Below are 17,267 nucleotides of genomic sequence, written 5' to 3' on the forward strand. Positions count from 1 at the left end.
TATAGAATTTACAGTATGTAATATGAAATGTGCTATGTCAATAATATGATGGTTATTCACAAGTAGTAAGCAGCACAATTTAAGTGTGCCTTCAGAAAGTATTCATACCCCTTGACTTATTCCACATTTTGCTGTGTTACAGCCAGAATTCAAAATATATATTTTTTTAATAATTATGGAAAGCACCCTTGCGCTCTGCCCTGCAACGTCATCAACCTCTACCCCATCTCCCCGACCCAGCTCCAATGGCTGGAAGAAGAAGACTGCTGAGGATCCTTTGGACATTGGACACTGACAACCAGGTGTGTGGGAAGACAAGACAAAACAAATGGAAAATGAAAGGTGGATCGGCGATGGCTAGAAGACCGGTGACGTCGACCGCCGAACGTCGCCCGAACAAGGAGAGGGACCGACTTCGGAGGAAGTCGTGACACCATAATTTGTTTTTCAACAGGACAATGACCCAACACATCTTCAGGCTGTGTAAGGGCTATTTGACCAAGGAGCGCGATGGAGTGATGCATCAGATGACCTGGCCTCCACAAAAACATGTAAAGAATGTCCTCCCTCATCTTAAACGTCACTGGTGAATTCATAGCAAAACACATACACACAACTATCTTTCTCTCACACACACACGTTTGTTTCTTTATGAAATTGCATAAAATAATTCCAACGTTTTCATTCAAATCATTCCTAATATAAATTATGCTTAAACATTTTGACGGAAGATAGCAGTTACTGCAGGCTTCATTTAAGATGCCAATCTGGGGTCCTTTCCTTCGTAGTCGCCCATGTGACGCACATCAATAGCGCATAGTCAATGGTAACCAGCTAGCCGATTAGCATTAATTTCAAGGTCTTGTTTGATTCATAACATCAAACTTCTGGTTTACATTAGGTGCACTAACGCCACCTTGCTTTAGCACAGTTTGAAAATAGCAGTTGTGCAATTTTGAATACAAACTTGACAACCATGTGGAGCACCAGCCGTCATGTCCTTCAGGATCTAGTCCGGGAGTTTACGAAAGTGACACATTCCTCGGTTCAGTGTTTTTCACAAACATCATGCAAGGTAAAGATAGTTTTGTTTTTGAGTGAATGATAAAATGTTTCTGTTTTTTAAACGTAGGCAGGAATAATCTATAAGGTTGCAAGCTAAATGGGTGCTGCTAACTATAGCCAACACGGGAGGTTCGTGGCACCTCAATTGGGGAGGATGGGCACTTGGTAATGGCTGGAGCAGAATGTGTGGAAAGATATCAAACACATGAGCTGTGTTCAAATACCAATAATGTATATTACATAATGAGTATATACTACTAGTTAATTTTAGTATACTGTAAATGAACGTTATTCTTTCAATTGAGTGTACTAGCGCTTCGCCTGTATACTGGATGTTGATGCTGCTTCTATGCATCTTGTTAGAATATAAAATTACTAGTTAGATCTGACGACTTCATTAAAAATGTCTATTGAGAGCACACAACGACTATACCACTTAGCTAAGCTAAGAATGACGTGAATAATCAAGTCAGTAAACATTGGGTAGTGTAGATGGCATATAGTTAATATACCAGCAAGTTTGATGTATTAGTAGCCAACTAATGTTAAGTAGCTAACTAACGGTACATACAAGCAACTGCAGTAATGATATGCTATGTGGTTTGTAAGGCTAGCGTAGCTAACAAATTGTCAGCCAACCTAATGTGTAACTTATTTGAAAAGTCATTACTTTGACATTGCTTAAAAAAAAAATCTTAATATTTGTCATAATTACCTAAAGCAATGTATTTGTATTTTCTGCCATTTACTTCATATCTGAAAATGAAGCCATGCCCATTTCATGAAGAATTGCATTATGGGCCCTAAATGCACAGAAATAGTGTCCACTGCTTGTATACTTGTGTTTTGTGCAATTCTGTTCGAGACATTATTATGAGCAGTCTTCCCCCTCAGCAGCCTCAAGTGAATTATACAGAGATATTAGAGAAAGGAGTCAGGAATCCCATTGGACAATGAACAACCTCGTCTCAGAGCATTTCGTATTGTTCTGTACGTAAATCCAAGACTCTCCATTTAGTATGGTTATGTTATGTTTTGTATGGTATGTATTAATTTGTGGATGTCCATTACCCATTTCGTATGATATGGGAATTACAATTTGGATTATATGTTACTGTGATTATATGTTTCTAGCTAGGTAGCTAACATTAGCTAGGCTAGGGGTTAAGTTTAGGAGTTAGGTTAGGGGAAGAGTTAGCTAAAAAGGCTAAGATTAGGGGAAGGGTTAGCTAACATGCACAGTAGTTGCAAAGTAACTACAAAGTTGTAAGTAGTTGAAAAGTTGCTAAAATGCTCAAGTTGACCATGGTGAGATTTGAACTCGCAACCCCCACCTATCTACCCGACCAACCACCCTCCATTCGTTTTTTTTAAGTAAGCATCTGTCTCTAACCATACGAAACGTAACATATCATACCAAATTAATTATTTCGGCTTTACATACAGAATAGTATGAAATGCTCTGAGACCAGGTTGCAACGAATGGAGGAACGTATAACACCCTGCCAAGCAGACTATTGACCAATCGTGTTCACGTTGTCATGCTGCATCGCATGGTTGCTAAGCTAAATGTCCATCGATCATATTTTAAAGTCAGGGTTTGAGTCGAGAAACATGCCTATTTTCCTCAAGTACACAATGTCATGATTCCTAAACAAGAGTTTGTATTGGACAAATTCAGGTATGTCCCTCCCCGTTTTAGTTACGTTTTCTGTTTGCTTCCATCTGGTTCTTAAACAGTAAACGGTTTCTGTAATGAATACACCCCTGGGGAACCAAACTCTCCTACTATACCTCATTCTCTTTCTTGCACAGAATACAGTTGTGGTAGAGCGTTGGTGGCAGGTCCCATTGTCCAAAGAGGGCCGCCCACCAAGACTATACCCTCGGCGACATCAGGTCTACAAAGTGGTAGAGGACACAAAGCATGCTCCTAAGGAGAAGATGGAACTCATCCTCACACAGACTGTGGCTAGTACGTATGCCTGTTTGTTCTTCTTCCAATATCCGGACTAGGATATTACTTAGCATGAAGTAATGGGCATGCATGCATTCTAATGTATTTGTGGCTTTATTATCAGAGCTTGGTGGGCGAGGTGACACTGTGTTTGTGAAAAAGTCTGTTGGACGCAATAACCTCCTGGCCCAAGGCCTGGCAGTCTACCCATCACCAGAAAACAAAGCCATGTTTGCAGAGGAGCTGAGGGTGAGTGTTTTCTTCTGAGTCTTTAGATGTATTGGGGGTATGGTTTATAGAAAAAGGTTCATGGGTGTGAGTCTGCCATTTTTATTGTAGGATCCAGCTATGTTACATCAACCCTATGTTATATGCAGTCCTTATACTGCACCTCCTAAAACAGACGTATCATTTCCCTCTACAGCTTTTACATGAAGGGAGGCCCGAGGAGAGAATCCAAACCCGCACAGGACAGCTGGTGAGCAGGGCATTCCTTTTTCCTTCAGTTCATCTCATTTCTAAGGCTAACCCCTGCTTAAGTTGGTGTACTGTGGCAGTGTTGCTCATCACCAAGCGTTTGTCTGAAACAACTAGAATAATATTTAATAGATCCTGTTTGTACTTCTGTATTTGCAAATGAACATCACTCCTACTACCATTAGTCTGTCAGTTGTCTACAACTGAGCTGTGTGTCTTGTTTGCAGACGGTGGAGATCCTGAAGCATATGGAGTTGAAGGTTGAGAAAAGAACCTCCATTGAGTATGACATCACCAAAGAGATGGTCTGCAGACAGATTCTCCTGAAGGTAAGACTGGGCTTGTAGATTATTCAGTAAAATGGAGTACATTCATCCTTCCTTGAAGCAGTCACGGATCTGCGAGGGTTGGATTATCACCATTTTCATCAAACAGACAGTAATGTAGCAATTTCACGGTTGAAAATGTTCAACAAACCATACAACTCTATGCACAAGGACTACTTTTAACAATTTTCACTGAACATTTTACAAAAACACATTTACTTGAAGAACAGGGCAGATGCAAAGTTGGGTAGCAGAATGATGGCACAAACCATCATTCTGTTACCAAACTTTGCCACTGCAAATGTGTTTTTGTAAAATTGTTGAAATTGTTAGAAGTAGTCCTTGTGCATAGTTGTATGTTTCAACTTTTCAATGATTGGTTTTTGTTTGACATTTTAATCTGCTGCGGAACCCCTAGCCAACAGCCAATGGCATCGCACGGCGCGAAATACAAAACCAACTAAAATACCACAATTCAATTTTCTCAAACAATCAAATATTTTACACCATTTTAAAGATAAGACTCTCGTTAATCTAACCACATTGTCCGATTTCCAAAAGGCTTTACAGCGAAAGCAAAACATTAGATTATGTTAGGAGGGTACATAGACACAAATAATCACACAGCCATTTTCCAAACAAGCATATATGTCACATAAACCAAAACCACAGCTAAATGCAGCACTAACCTTTGATCTTCATCAGATGACACTCCTAGGACATTATGTTATACAATACATGCATGTTTTGTTCAATCAAGTTCATATTTATATCAAAAACCAGCTTTTTACATTAGCATGTGATGTTCAGAACTAGCATACCCACCGAAAACTTCCTGTGAATTTACTAAATTACTCATGATAAACGTTGACAAAATACATAAAAATTATTTTAAGAATTATAGATACAGAACTCCTTTATGCAATCGCTATGTCCGATTTTAAAATTGCTTTTCGGCGAAAGCACATTTCGCAATATTCTGAGAACATAGCTCGGCCATAACGGCTAGCGATTTTGACATCCGCCAACTTCGGGGTCACCTAAACTCAGAATTACTATTAGAAAAATTGGATTACCTTTGCTGTTCTTCGTCAGAATGCACTCCCAGGACTTCTACTTCAACAACAAATGTTGTTTTGGTTCCAAATAATCCATAGTTATATCCAAATACCTCCGTTTTGTTCGTGCGTTCTGGTCACTATCCGAAGGGTAACGCGCGAGCGCATTTCGTGACAAAAAAAATCAAAATATTCCATTACCGTACTTAGAAGCATGTCAAACTCTGTTTAAAATCAATTTTTATGCTATTTTTCTCGTAAAATAGCGATAATATTCCAACCGGGCAACGTTGCATTCATTCAAAGAGGGAAAGAGAAACATGGCAAGTTCTCGTGACTGCGCATCTCCAGTCTCACTGTCCCCAGGCTGACCACTTACAAACTCTGCTCCTATACTTTGCCCAGAGACAGCAGACACCCCATTCCACTTTCTGGCGGCTTTAGAGAGCCAATGGAAGCCTTAGAAAGTGTCACGTTACAGCACAGATGCTGTAATGTCAATAGAGATGCAACAGAAGGACAACAAATTGTCAGACAGGGCACTTCCTATATGGAATCTTCTCAGGTTTTGGCCTGCCATATGAGTTCTGTTATACTCACAGACACCAAAAAGTTTTAGAAACTTTAGTGTTTTCTATCCAAATCTACTAATTATATGCATATTCTAGTTTCTGGGCAGGAGTAGTAACCAGATTAAATCGGGTACGTTTTTTATCCGGCCGTGAAAATACTGCCCCCTATCCCAAAGAAGTTAAAGTGAAAAAAATTGGGAGTCTCAGCAACACTGTTACCGTGGAATTGCCCACATTCACTCATGTCTAATCATCCTCTACTGATTAAGTGGTGTCGGTTTGGTAGCATTTTCTACCATGTTCTGTAACAAAGGTTGCCAATGATGACTGAGAAGCCGTCATTGAAGTGAAAGCAATCTTTTGATTTAGTCTTCTCATCTTTTTCCTATTCAGCGGGGCATATTTGTGCCACCTCATGCACTGAGACTACCGGAAGAGTCAATCAAAGACCTGGGAGATTACTGGTGTGAGGTCACGGTAAGGGCACAACTCCATATTTCACTGTGTTGACAATTTTATTTTTGTTTTATTTTGTCTGGTCTAAATGCATGGAACTGTGGGTTTTATTGGCAATTTTCTCCAATGAAAGCATTGGCTTTTTACTACCAAAATAAGTATTCTCTTTCATTACTAATGAAGAGAGCAGCAGCTCAAATGACTCTGGTCTGGTATCAGACAGGATGAGCATGGTTGCCTCCCAGAAACTGGAGACAGAGGAGCCAAAATAGTTGAGATGATTTTAAAGGCATTCCATTAACACTAGAACCGCCACTGACGACTTTTGTGAATAAAGAATTGTAGTATCACTGCCATTTTAAAGTTATGTCCCCCTCCGTCCTTTACTTTAACTAAAAAGTATATTTAACACACTGACGTTGTTAGAATTTAGATATCAGTTTGTTCTAAGCAGTTTTAGGAGGACATGTCATTCCCCGCCCTTCCTTTACCCGACAGTTGGCTGCCCATCTAGCAATGGCCCATCGAAACTACACCTATATCAAAACTATTTTCAAATATGAAAATAATAGATTTAGCTTAAAGACAAGATTACATTGACAATAGTTAGATGGCTGACAATATGATCAAGGTTCATGCAGGTCAGATGTCTTCAAAGGTTTCTAAAACACCTACATTTGCCAAACAAAAAAAAAATTGCAGATGGGCTCTATTTCAAAATATAACTTTTTTTTGTAGAATTACTGCAATTCCATGCGTTCCACACGGCAGCACTCGTGGCAACATAATATATATGCTATTCTGTTCTTTTGAAATAAATGTTCTTAGTTGCATGTTTCTTAAGACCTGCCTAAATGAAATAATGGATTTCTTTGCGATGGTGTATATTAATACTTTAATTGTTTTTGTTGTGGTTTTTCATTTTACATATAGTCTACAGCAGTTTCACAACTCTGTCCAGGGGACCCCAAAGGGGGCATGTTTTTGCTCTAGCACTACACAGCTGATTCCAGTAATGAACCCATCAAGCTTTGATTATTTGAATCAGCTGTGTAGTGCTAGGGGGAAGAAAACACAAAACATGTACCCCTTGGGGTCCCCAGGGAGGAGCTTGGGAAATGCTGGCCTGGAGTAACAAACTAATGAAAATGCTATTGTGTTTTTTGAAATACATTTTTCTTTTGAATTCTGTTACCTAAGACCTTCATAAACACAACCAAAAATGATTATTTTTGCTATAAATACATGTCATATGCTATTAGGCAATTGAATGGTGATTCCCCAAAAGGTGCGGCCTTGGCCAGAATTGGTATGCATGGACCCCGCACACCTACCTCCATGAGCCCCCCCCGCAAAATCTGGAATTTTGTATTATTTGGGGAAACTAATTTGCCGTGAGGCTGAGAGAAATGTGCTTTTTTTATAGCCAATTTCCACACATTTTGCCATAGCATATGAACATCATAAGCCATCTGGGGGGGTTAAGGTTAGTGTCCTGCGTGCCTGTTTGGTAATCTGGCCCTGTGGTTCCAGTGTTAATTTGCCTCTTCTCCCCAGGTTAATGGGATAGATACTGTGCGGATCCCCATGTCGGTGGTGCCCTTTGAAGACCCTACAGCGACTGGGCGCAAACTGTTGAAAAAGCAGGAGACTGTTGCAGCTGCAGTACAAGAGGTCCCTACAGTTTGAGGCAGCTACTGTTCCAGAGGCTACCATTCCAGAAGCTGCCCCAGCACCTGAGACGACTCAGGAAAAAAGAAGTTCCACCCACAGAGAAACAGGAAAAAGACAGAAGCCCACGATTGAGGACTAAACTTTAAACATAGCTTTGGAGTACTTAATGTCAGTAGTAGATTGCTCACGGAACGGTTTACTCTGTTTGACTCCTGACAATAAGTGTAAAATGATTAAAGCATCTTTGGATCTGTTTTGAAAGTGCAAGATTGTCATGAAATAACAAACTCATGGTTGTATATTGTATTAGTCTCATTCTGTCATTTCATTATTTTCATATGCATGCCATCACTTTCACATGAGTAGTTACAGTGCAACTGCCTGGGATGGAGCCGTTAACTTGGTCTGGTTTTCCAGGTGTCGGCACCATTGACTGATTTTTATTTCGGTTTGTCCTTAATGTTAAGAGCTGAGATACTGAACAACATGTATCAAATCTGGCAAGTCAGGAAATGAAATACATTTTATTGTAACAGTATAGGGTAAAACAAAAAGGTATTTTCCCTGCCTCTTACATAAACAGTATTGAAATGCCTTCTAATGAGCTTGGCAAAGCAGACCTTTGTAAGATCTGAGTGCCTAAAATAGTTAGCCGTAACACCTTTAGAAATCTAGTAGTCTGTCTGCTATACCATTGTCCTCAATGGGGTGCTTTTGGCAGCGCCAGTCTTTGTCCCTGCCAATGCCAAGTTGTGAACATGGTTACATTATTTCTGCTTTGACTTAATAGGAGTGTCAATATACAAAAACACTTGAGCTAGTTTATCACGAAAGGTAGAACCGAGTTCCTTGACTGCTGGTTTTCAGCATTTTCTTGGGGGGGGTATCCAGGTGTAATGGGATTAGTAAACTGCCCTTCCAAGTTCCATTTCTCTTAATTCACTCACACCCTTGAAGATCTGAAAGGATTGGGTAAGTGTAAGCAAGGAATGCACCGTAGCATATTTCTTATACATACAGTATCTGCCATCACCATATAAAGCTACAACAAAACCAGCAGAATGAGCAGAGAGCACCCTTCAGAAACATGGATTCCCAAATCCTCAGTAAATGTTGAGGTCTGGTAAAAGAGCCATTTAAAAACCTGGTAAAATACAAAACTGATCCAATTTCACATCCATGCTCCCTCTGAAGAGAAAGCAACATCCTACAAGATTCTCCACAGGCTGAACAGGCAGTATTATTTTATTCAAATTGCACAGTTCATTATAATTCCAATAAGTCTCATCACTGTATATGATCGTGTTTATTGGCAGACAGGAGTTTCTGGCTCCTTCAAAAAAGACTAACTCTCCCCCAAATACCAGTAAAGAGATGCATTCCCAACAGGTCAGGTTGAAGCATCTCCACCACAGGGAAATTCCACCAAGGGCATAAAATGTGTTTCCTAACATTTTAAAAAACTAGGGGAAGCTTGTGGTTGGATTGACAGAATTTAAGAGCAGGTCACCGTCCCACCATTGGAAACATACAATATGGACTCCGCAAGGAAAACATTCCTCTTATTCTCAGACTGGAACGACCAATTATCAGTAATGTGTAATCTGGTGAAATACCACCACCACATAAAATTGCATTTAAATACAATTTCCCAGGAAACCATGTGTGCAGCAGTCTGATTAGTTTGATTTTCTATGCAGCCAATAAACAAATACAAAATAGACCACCAAAACTACTGTTTATATCAGCAATGTTTTAAGTATCAAATCCAGGGAGGCCCACAAACAGGGGGGACAAAAAGGAAAGTCAGTGCTAACATCTCCAAGGATGGGTCTATGAGGTGTGTAACCCCTCCCCCACAGCAAGGGTATAGTATGCCCCATGTTGAGAAAATATTCTGGACTGTACTACTCTAAATCTCCAGAGGGGGCTATGCATGCCACCAAGCTTTCTGTTACGGTTCTTAAAAGCCGTATTTGGCCTGTGTTTGCCGGCGAGTCAGCTTGTTGTCTGCCCAGTTGTTCTTCAGCTCTAGCTCTCGCTCCTTTGCCTATAGGTGATCAAAATTACAAGTTAACGCAAACTTTGACACATTTTGCTTGTAAAAAAAAAATCACATTTCTGGTCAAATCCAGGTCTGTTGATATGAGGCCAATAACCATGCATGTTAAGTGTTTCCAAAATGATTGCCAGTGATAGGTGTGCCAAGTTGTGTTCAGTAGGCGCCAAACTGGGATTTTTTATTTTTTTTAACTCTCAACAGAAGAGAAGGACAACTTGTCCAGTGGGAACACATTTTGTTTTTCTCCGGTTTGAGCCTACTGAAATGGGACCTTGTTGTTAGGTTCCAAGACAGTACTGAAGCAATGTAAACAGTATTTACTCACCTGGTGGATGAGGTATGTGATCTGGTGCTTGCGTCGCTGTTGCCCTGTGGGTTGGTCTCCCTTTTTCTACAGACATAGGGAAGAGGTTAGGGAGTCAGCCCAAGCAAGGTTGAGATCAGATAAAATCCTCACTAAGCGACATGAAAAAAGTCCTACCCTACCAACTCCTCAACTCTAATTCCACTATTCCCCTAGCCCATCATCACTACTACAATCCAGGTTCCAATTCAGCTCCTAGCCCCTAACCCTTTGATGTTAACAGATCTGAAAAGAATGGACAAGTGTAAGCAATATGGGGATGGTTCCAGTGCAAATCTCCCTCACCTTGCTGAAGGATTTGCGCTCTTGCTTCTCTTCCGTCATGCTCTTGGTCATCCACTGCTGGTTGCCGCTCAGCTGGTCATCTCCCTTAATCTCCAGGAACTTCACCTCTTCCTTGCCCCTGTTCCTCTTCCCCTGCAGCCTCATGAACTGCAACCAGAAAATATCTTGAAGCGGTTGCCGCTTCAAGTGTATGAACTATGCTGACAATTATGGATGTGATCAGGACAATATAAAACAAATCAAGAAGAGCAGGATATTGGTTTCCGGGTAGGTCAAATTCAGTGATATACAGGATGTCAGAAAGGAAGGACTTCCTGATTGATCAGGGAAAGAAATCACATTCCTGATCAATAACAAGCCAACAGACCAATGTCAAGTCAAGAAACATTCTTACCGCTTCATCATCAAACAGGGCGGAGGAACTAGGTTGCTCTGGCTCAGGCAATGCTGGGTCAGACTCTGGATCCTGGTAGTAAGCCTCATTGTAGTAACCCTATCCAACAGGATAATGTTTTTTGTTAGCCTGTATCAATGCAACATGACATAAGAGCATTACGCCACCCTGAGTCATCTCAACGGATGAGAACAAGAGATTTTACAGCGAACTGCTGTGTGCCAAACTCACAGGGGTCAATAAGGATCAATTCTGGGCACAGTACAGCCGATGTTGAATATCAGCTTGGTAAGACTGATATCCATAATTTGCTCTCATCTAAAATAAGTTGTAGTTGGACATTTGAGTAGGTAATACACAGCAGGTCTATTGTATTTGGTCAATTGTGGAAGTTGAGTATTATTGTAGTTTATTTTGATGCATTGGCAACAGTTTTACACAATGCATTGTTAAGCTTTAAAGCTTATATCTGTCCATCTATCTAGCTAGAGGGAAAAAGAGCTATACACTATATATACACAAAAGTATATGGACACCCCTTCAAATGAGTGGATTCAGCCATTTCAGCCACACCGTTGCTGACAGGTGTATAAAATTGAGCACACCGCCATGCAATCTCCATAGACAAACATTGGCAATAGAATGGCCTTACAGAAGAGCTCTGTGACCTTCAACGTGGCACCGTCAGTTCATCAAATTTCTGCCCTGCTAGAGCTGCCCAGTCAACTGTAAATGCTGTTACAACGGCTCAGCCACAAAGTGGTAGGCCACACAAGCTCACAGAATGGTACCGCTGAGTGCCCAAGCATGCAAAGTAGTTTGTCCTCGGTTGCAACACTCACTGCCGAGTTCCAAACTGCCTCTGGAACCAACGTCACAAAAACGCTTGGTTTAGAGCTTGATGGTTTCCATGGCCTAGCAGCTGCACACAATCCTAAAAATCACCATCCGCAATGCCAAGTGTCAGCTGGAGTGGAGTAAAGCTCGCCGCCATTGGACTCTGGAGCAGTGGAAACGCGTTCTCTGGAGTAATGAATCACGCTTCATCCTCTGGCAGTCCGACGGACTAATCTGGGTTTGGCAGATGCCAGGAGAACGCTGCCTGCCGAATGCATAGTGAAAACTGTAAAGTTTGGTGGAGGAGGAATAATGGTCTGGGGCTGTTTTTCATGGGTCGGGCTAGGCCCCTTAGATCCAGTCAAAGGAAGTCTTAACGCTACAGCATACAATGACAGTTGAGACGATTCTTACCTTCCAACTTTGTGGCAGCAGTTTGGGGAAGGCCCTTTCCTGTTTCAGCATGACAATGCCCCGTGCACAAAGCGACGTCCATACAGAAATAGTTTGTTGAGATCGGTGTGGAAGAACTTGACTGGTCTGCACAGAGCCCTGACCTCAACCCCATCAAAACACCTTTGGTATGAATTGATAAGCCCAACTGCAAGAAAGGCCTAATCGCCCAACATCAGCGCTCAACCACACTAATGCTCTTGTGAACGTAAGCAAATCCCTGCAGCAATGTTCCAACATCTAGTGGAAAGCCTTCCCAGAAGAGTGGAAGCTGCTATAGCAGTAAAGGGGGACCAACTCCATATTAATGCCCATTTTGCAATGAGATGTTCCACAAGCACGTGTCTACATACTTTTGGTCATGTAGTGTATCCATTGACCCAACATTTTCTCCATACCTGAGGCTCTGCCGAGGGCTGCTGGTACACCCCTAGCTGTTGACCTCCCCAAGCTCCCTCTTGGTTCGCGCCAAAGTCCAGAGGGGCATCTGACTGGAATGTACCACGCTGCATGCCTGGAGGAGCGGGTAGCAGGCCTGAGGTGGGGACAGGCTCTGGGTTCAAGCTGGGGACCACAGCAGGGAGAGGCTTGGCGCTGTCTTCCAGGGAGAAGTAGTTCTCGGGGGCCAGTTCTTCGTCACTTTCCTCAGCAGCTATTTGCCTCGCTAGCTGCAGGGCAGCCGATTTAGCTGCTGCTTTGATGGCGGAGGGGGATGCACTGGAGCTGAGGTGGCCCTGGGAGGCCCCTAAGGAGGGCTTTGTGGGTTTCTTTGGGTCAGGCCGCTTGGTGAGGGTGTGCGGCACCAGGGCCCTCTGCATCTCCTTCACAACCATGTTTTTTGGCTGAGGCAGGAGGGAGGAAAGGCCAGTGCCAGGACCCTGAAAGAGATGGAAAGAGAAAGAAAACATGTCCTCAAATCAAAGTTTGTTGGTCGCATACACAGATTTACAGATGTTATCACAGGTACAGCAAAATGCTTATGTTTCTAGATCCAACAGTGCAGTAATAACTAGAAAAACAAACAATACACAAAATGTTTAAATAAGTTATATAGGATGAATCATGACTAAAATACTGTATATACATATAATGTGGGTGAAACCAGATGTAAACATTATTAAAGTGACCAGTGTTCATGACTATATACATCGGGTAGCAGTCTAGGGTGCTAGGTAGAGTACCAAGTGGTAGCCGGCTAGAAAAGTGAATAAGGTTCAGGGCAGGGTACTGGGCGGAGGCCGGCTAGTGGCGACTTCGATGAGGGGTTAGATCATGATAGGTATGGTTGGCAAGGCCTACGTCCACATTTACAGGCTGAATCACGCTTAACACCCCAGCCATCCTACAATTTAAGCTTGATGCCCTCAATCTCACACAAATGATCAATGAACCTACCAGGTACAACCCCAAATCCGTAAACACGGGCACCCTCATAGATATCATCCTAATCAACCTGCCCTCCAAATACACCTCTGCTGTCTTCAATCAGGATCTCAGCAATCACTGCCTCATTGCCTGCGTCCGTAATGGATCTGCGGTCAATTGACCACCCCTCATCACTGTCAAACGCTCCCTAAAACACTTCAGCGAGCAGGCCTTTCTAATCGACCTGGCCCGGGTATCCTGGAAGGATATGGATCTCATTCCATCAGTAGAGGATGCCTGGTTATTCTTTAAAAATGCCTTCCTCACCATCTTAAATAAGCATGCCCCATTCAATTTTTTTTTAACCAGGAACAGATATAGCCCTTGGTTCACTCCAGACCTGACTGCCCTTGACCAGCACAAAAACATCCGGTGGCTTACTGCATTAGCATCGAATGGCCCCCGCGATATGCAACTTTTCAGGGAAGTTAGGAACCAATACACACAGGCAGTTAGGAAAGCAATGGCTAGCTTTTTCAAACAGATATTTGCATCCTGTAGAACAAACTCCAAAAAGTTCTGGGACACTAAAGTCCTTGGAGAATAAAAGCACCTCCTCCCAGCTGCCCACTGCACTGAGGCTAGGAAACTCTGTCACCACCGATAAATCTGCGATAATTGAGAATTTCAATAAGCATTTTTCTATGGCTGGCCATGCTTTCCACCTGGCTACCCCTACCCCAGTCCACAGCCCTGCACCCCCCACAGCAACTTGCCCAAGCCTCCCCCATTTCTCCTTCCCCAAATCCAGATAGCTGATGCATCTTCAACCAATCGCTGCCCACACCTGCCCGCCCGTCCAGCATCACTACTCTGGACAGTTCTGACTTAGAATATGTGGACAACTACAAATACCTAGGTGTCTGGTTAGACTGTAAACTCTCCTTCCAGACTCACATTAAGCATCTCCAATCCAAAATTAAATCTAGAATCGCCTCCCAATTTCGCAACAAAGCCTCCTTCACTTATGCTGCCAAACATACCCTCGTAAAACTGACTATCCTACCGATCCTTGACTTCGGCGATGTCATTTACAAAATAGCCTCCAACACTCTACTCAGCAAATTGGACGCAGTCTATCACAGTGCCATCCGTTTTGTCACCAAAGCCCCATATATTACCCACCACTGCGACCTGTATGCTCTCGTTGGCTGGCCCTCGCTTCATATTCGTTGCCAAACCCACTGGCTCCAGGTCATCTATACGTTTTTGCTAGGTAAAGCCCCGCCTTATCTCAGCTCACTGGTCACCATAGCAGCACCCACCCGTAGCACGCGCTCCAGCAGGTATATTTCACTGGTCACCCCCAAAGCCAATTCCTCCTTCGGCCACCTCTCCTTCCAGTTCTCTGCTGCCAATGACTGGAACAAACTGCAAAAATCACTGAAGCTGGAGACTCATAGCTCCCTCACTAGCTTTAAGCACCAGCTGTCAGAGCAGCTCACAGATCACTGCACCTGTACATAAGACATCTGTAAATAGCCCATCCAACTACCTCATCCTCACACTTACTTATTTTGCTCCTTTGCACCCCAGTATCTGTACTTACACTCTTCTTCTGCACATATATCACTTCAGTGTTTAATTGCTATATTGTAATTATTTTGCCACTATGGCCTATTTATTGCCTTACCTCCCTTATCCTACCTCATTTGCACACACTGTATATAGACTTTTTTCCCCTATTGTATTATTGACTGTATGTGTTTATTCCATGTTTAACTCTGTTGTTGTTTGTGTCGCACTGCTTCGCTTGATCTTGGCCAGGTCGCAGTTGTAAATGAGAACTTGTTCTCAACTAGCCTAACTGGTTAAATAAAGGTTAAATATACTGAGAATTTGTCACTGAAAATTTTCTAAAATGCAAGTCATGTTTTACCTGGGGCAGGGATTTCTTTCTCCTTGGTTCATCTTCATCAGAGTCAGACTGTTGACAAGACATAGGATCATGTTGAAATCAACACTTCTAATCCATTTCAAAACAAGCACTTGTTATTTGGTCTGTAGCTAAATTAAATGTTTAACATCTAGCATGGTTATGAGCCTGTGGCCCTGTTACTTACATCCCCTCTCTTTATCTCAGGTATAGGGATTTTGACAGGCTCTGTTCGCTTCTTCGGTTTAGGTAAGTCGAAAAGCAACCCTCCCTTGGATGGTTGAGAACGGGTAACTGAGTCCTCGTCGCCATCGTTTGACACAGTGTTCCGTGAAGAGAAGTGTGTTGTCCCTTTGCTTGGTCGCACGTTTCCTAGTGCTTCTGAGGCAGATCTTTTGGGGGCAGGGAGGCGTGCGAAAAGCCCCCCACGTTTGCTACCCGGGACGATGGAACTAACGTTAGACGTTTCGTCTGAGTCACTGTCGTCACTGTTAGCATACGCTACCAAAGACATTGTTGATGTTTCTGGAGCAGCTTTGGCATAAGTAGCGGGTAAATACTGATATGGCTAACTAGTTAGCTGCACCCACCGACCCACACCTGCCAAGTTTACGATAACTAACGTTCGCTGGCTAAAATTGTTTGGCCGTACAAGTATACGAGGCTTACTGCATGAGAACAACCAATAAATTGTGGACAACAATTTAAATTTATGACAAACTTTATAGATAACTTTCAAATTGTAAACAATTGACTCGCCAAAGGCTAGCTAGAGGCTAAATCCTGCGGCTCAAGTCGAGCCACTGCAGAGTAAGTTAATAATGTTCCAAACAGGCCGATTACTGACTAGACTCGAAGCAAACAAGGCCTCAGCAGGTGCTTAGCATACCTTTAATGTGAATGTTAAGCTAGTTCTAGTTTAAGGTTACACTGAATATTATGCAGTCAATACCCATGGCATCTTTTCTCCACCAAAATAGCTGGTTCCATCCAATAACAGCAATCGCTAGCATATCCTTTTGGGGTCTCTGATACGATGGATGGATGCGTGCAAAACAGAATTGTTCAAGCTGCTACTAATTGCGCCGCTTCGACGCAAATCCACCTTCTTCGTTTGGTTTTCCGGCAGACTAGATGCTTTCTTTGTTGGGTGTTGCTGCCTTTCATAGTTTGGAAAATGGATTGCACATTTGTTCATGGAAATGGGGGGGGGGAAAGGACATTGCACCGCCATCTAATTAAGCAATAATGCCCGAGGAGGTGTGGTATATGGCTAAGGGCTGTTCTTATGCGCAACGCAGAGTGCCTGGACACAGTCCTTACATGGAACCCAAACCGGCTGGGTGCATGCACCATCATGCATAAATGTATTTTGTTCCCCCACACCAAACGCGATCACGACACGCAGGTTAAAACATGTATGGCAATTTAGCTAGCTAGTTTGCACTTGCTAGCTAATTTGTCTTATTTAGTTAGCTTGCTGTTGCTAGCTAATTTGTCCAGGGATATAAACATTGAGTTGTTATTTTACCTGAAATGCACAAGGTCCTCTACTCTGACAATTAATCCACACATAAAACGGTCAACCGAATTGTTTCTAGTCATCTCTCCTCCTTCCAAGCCTTTTCTTCTCTGGACTTTATATTGCCATTGGCAACTTTCATAAATTAGGTGTATAACCGCCACTGACCTCAATCGTCTTTCAGTCACCCACGTGGGTATAACAATGAGGAGATGGGAGAGGAAGGACTTGCAGTGCGATCTGCGTCACAAATAGAACTGACTTCTATTTTAGCCTTTGGCAACACAGATGCTCATTGGCGTGTGCGAGCAGTGTGGGTACAATAATTGAATAATATAGATTTCAACATTTATTTTGCAACGCAAGCGTTGTAGTCAGCCTGTTAGCCGTTGTATATTGGCCATATATCACAAACCCCAGAGGTGCCTTATTGCTATTATATACTGGTTACCAACGTAATTAGA

At 42.5% G+C, this 17,267-nt stretch overlaps 2 protein-coding genes across 5 annotated transcripts; one reads left to right on the forward strand and one right to left on the reverse strand.

Moving 5' to 3' along the window:
- Positions 1-443: 443 nt before the first annotated feature.
- mrpl9 (mitochondrial ribosomal protein L9) lies at positions 444-7,884 on the forward strand. Of its 3 annotated transcripts, none has more exons than XM_014142290.2 (7): positions 444-551; positions 2,881-3,040; positions 3,147-3,271; positions 3,447-3,500; positions 3,727-3,828; positions 5,849-5,932; positions 7,469-7,884. In XM_014142290.2, exons 1-7 carry the CDS (start codon positions 459-461, stop codon positions 7,598-7,600), a joined length of 750 nt encoding a protein of 249 aa, XP_013997765.2. In that variant the 5' UTR covers positions 444-458; the 3' UTR covers positions 7,601-7,884. The 3 variants fall into 3 exon arrangements, with proteins under 3 accessions (XP_013997765.2, XP_013997764.1, XP_013997763.1); XM_014142288.2 differs by lacking the exon at positions 444-551 and adding an exon at positions 763-1,075; XM_014142289.2 differs by lacking the exons at positions 444-551; positions 3,447-3,500 and adding an exon at positions 759-1,075.
- A 206-nt stretch (positions 7,885-8,090) lies between these two features.
- Positions 8,091-16,480, reverse strand: prcc (proline rich mitotic checkpoint control factor). 2 transcript variants are annotated; one of them, XM_014142287.2, is made up of 8 exons: positions 16,234-16,477; positions 15,469-15,715; positions 15,285-15,332; positions 12,379-12,858; positions 10,691-10,789; positions 10,297-10,443; positions 9,973-10,038; positions 8,091-9,635 (listed from the first exon to the last, which is right to left on the reverse strand). In XM_014142287.2, the coding sequence occupies exons 1-8, from the start codon at positions 16,269-16,271 to the stop codon at positions 9,549-9,551; spliced, it is 1,212 nt and encodes a 403-aa protein (XP_013997762.1). In that variant the 5' UTR covers positions 16,272-16,477; the 3' UTR covers positions 8,091-9,548. The 2 variants fall into 2 exon arrangements, with proteins under 2 accessions (XP_013997762.1, XP_013997761.1); XM_014142286.2 differs by having other exon boundaries at positions 15,469-16,480.
- Between the last annotated feature and the right edge of the window lie 787 nt (positions 16,481-17,267).

This window comes from Salmo salar, chromosome ssa14, assembly GCF_905237065.1.
Source record: "Salmo salar chromosome ssa14, Ssal_v3.1, whole genome shotgun sequence".
In the NCBI taxonomy this organism is placed as follows: Eukaryota; Metazoa; Chordata; class Actinopteri; order Salmoniformes; family Salmonidae; genus Salmo; species Salmo salar.